The 2,893-nt window shown below is 48.6% G+C and overlaps 1 protein-coding gene across 1 annotated transcript; it reads left to right on the top strand.

The window, feature by feature from the left end:
• The first annotated feature begins 1,031 nt into the window (after positions 1-1,031).
• Positions 1,032-2,235, top strand: LOC127304103 (putative F-box protein At5g50220). The gene is made up of 2 exons (XM_051334812.1): positions 1,032-2,048; positions 2,206-2,235. Exons 1-2 carry the CDS (start codon positions 1,032-1,034, stop codon positions 2,233-2,235), a joined length of 1,047 nt encoding a protein of 348 aa, XP_051190772.1.
• The last annotated feature ends 658 nt before the right edge of the window (positions 2,236-2,893 follow it).

Raw genomic sequence — 2,893 nt, 5'->3', positions numbered from 1 at the left:
TCTCAGTTTAAAGCACAACATTTCGAGAAGAAAATACAATTTGTCGCGTTCGTGTTACATTGTCCCTTTACTGATTTCCTGCAGTGAGATCTGATCCTGCATGTTCTGGTGTGAGAAACCAAGATTGGTGACCGATTAGAGTACCTGTCTGGTTAAATAAAACTAACATAAAGTTATGTGGTTACCGAAGCATGGCCATGTGTTACTTAACAGTCAAGATTCCCGGCCTAGTAAGCAGTAAATTACGCCCTAATGGTCTGCTTGGTTTCTCTAACATCTCCCCGGTCAAAGATCTGTCCATGCACCCAGCTGCAGCATCGTGCTGGCGAAATTAAACAATAGGGGGCGTTGGATCAAGCGAGGGTTAGCGCATGTTGGCCGGGTTTATATGCCGAGAGACACTGAATGTGGAGCCTGTTACCTGCGTGTCCCTACTTGGAAGTGTCCTGGACGATATTCGGCTGTCGACGGGGTTTTACTAGACTGTTAATTGAGTAGTGTCTGTCTTGCAAGTAGCAACCAGCGTTGTTGTTCTTCCTTTGCAGCTCGCCTGTCAGAGTCTGAACTTGGCTGTGTTCCCTCGCACCTTAATTTGACTCTCTCGATGCCGCACGAGCGCTGAACTCACTGGCTGCATCTGTACTGCATGGTCTGTAGAACGATTAGTTAAGTTTTTTTTTTTTGAGACAAATTAACCGACCGATCGAACTACCGGCCCCCAATTATAGACCCAATCTCGGCCTTATGGGCTGTGGCCGGGCCACAAGCCAGGACGGCGGGGTTAATACGCGTTCAAGGTTCAACCTTTCGCCTAGACCGCACAAACCCTTTTTCTTCAACTTGGATCGCACGAACCCTAACCAAAGAATCAATCTGTCGATTTGGGCAGCGGCTCGTCCTTGCGCTCGAAGATCCCATCAGGAACCGCGATCGAGCAGCCGAATCAAAGTCCATATAACTAGTTCCGCGCGCGAGCCGCGAGGGCGTGATCATCTAGGGCTCCGCGCGCGAGCAAGGCATTACCAGCTACGATGCGCATGCTGCAAGGCTGGCCGGGGCGGCCGGCGCCGCGGCCACCATCGCTGCGGCGGATCCTTGTCGTGCCTCTCCTAATCAAAAACCCTACATCCGCCGGCGAGCAAGGGGAAGTCGTCCACGACAGCGATGTGGTCGAGCGAAAGGAGATCGCTGCAGAACCCGCGGTAGGAGTAATGACGACGCGGGCGCGCAGCCGCCGCATCGCCGCCCTCGCTCTTGCCCTTCCGGAGGAGATCCTGGTGTGGGAGATATTTGTTCGCCTTCCGGCCAAGGATATTTTCCGGTGCCGCGCGGTCTGCCGAGCCTGGCGCGGCCTCGCCTCCGCCGCTGATTTCCTCCTTGCTCACCACCAGCGACTGCCGTCGCTTCCTTTGCTCACGCTCTACGGCTCAACAAGTATGGAGGTCGGTTTGCCGGTCTTGGGGCGCAGTTGTCCTGTCCTTGGGTTTGATGACTACTCTTTGAAGATACACGCCTCCTGTGACGGCCTCCTCCTCCTTTCCCTCCATGGCCGCGGTTTCAACATATGTAACCCGGCCACACGTCAAACCGCTCCAATCCCATGCATCTCCGCAGCCGGCCACATCAACATTGCCGCTATGTACCTGCATTGTCCATCTTGGGAGTATCGCATCCTGTACCGGGAGGGCAGACACTACAGCATCCTTACGGTGCAGCCGGGGAGCTTGCCTAGGTGCATTGGAGTACCTTCAGATATCCCTAGCAGCGAGAAAGTTTTGTTGACCTTCCCCAAAACGACTCCTACTACGTTTGCCCCACCCATCTTGTTCCACAGCTGTCTTCACTGGGACCCTGGTTGCTTTCGCAAGAATGCCGACATAGTTGTTTTTGACACGGTGGTTGAATCATTCAGCTTCATGCATAGTCCGGCTGGTGCTACTAGATTCTGCACACGTTTATGCGACATGGAAGGTTCGATGGGCTTCAGTTGCTTTGACGACAGGAAGACAACTGCTAAAATTTGGGTGCTGGAGGACTATGAGAGGAAGGTCTGGTCATTTAAGTACCATATTAAACTTCCCGTGGAAAGCTTATGTAACCTTCAAGATACATGTCATTTGGTTATGTCCCACAATGGAGATGTGTTGGTCTATAGTCGCTCCAAATGTTACATGTTTCATTGTGACAACAATGGCAAATTGCTAGAGGAATTTCGATCTGATCCAGGGAGTTTGAGTATTTTCGGACATTGGTTCAAGGAAAGCCTTGTCGAGCATAACTTCTTCCTTGGACGAGGCAACACCCATGCTGGACAACCAAATCTTTTTCATAGGCTTTAAGGTACCTCAACACACTTATTTATTCTTGCTAATCTCTATTTCACATCCTTCGAATTTTTTCTGTACTGATTAGGTGGAGCCGCTTCTATCCTCATGTACAAGACCATGCTCCACATAATCCGATTTTTTTTTTTTTAGAATAGTAGGAGTTACGTGGGAAAGTATTCATTGACAAGTGATAATTACTATGTCGGTTTTGGTGCTAGAGTGTCAACATTACATGTGAGTATTAGGTAACATTTGGACATATATAGTTCCATGGGTAGACACTTAAAATATCACCCCCACATTGAAAACAATCATTTGACGTCTCTTTACATATTTTACGGCGAAGTTGCTGAAAAACTGATCCCTCTTAACCACACAAGATTTCATTTCAACATAGAAAACAATTAGCATTGTACACGCCATATAATTGAAAAATATATGCACATATATTACAAATTTCAGGTATTTTAATTAATTTATCTACTGATCTAATGCTGTATGCCACTGTGCATTTGGTGCCTTCTGCATTTCATCTATTTCGTTGATGTTTGAATGGCGGGTAATCC

The sequence above is a fragment of the Lolium perenne genome, chromosome 5 (genome assembly GCF_019359855.2).
Source record: "Lolium perenne isolate Kyuss_39 chromosome 5, Kyuss_2.0, whole genome shotgun sequence".
In the NCBI taxonomy this organism is placed as follows: domain Eukaryota; kingdom Viridiplantae; phylum Streptophyta; class Magnoliopsida; order Poales; family Poaceae; genus Lolium; species Lolium perenne.
The sequence above is the reverse complement of the archived record's forward strand: the minus strand, read 5'-3'. Positions and strand labels throughout refer to the sequence as shown.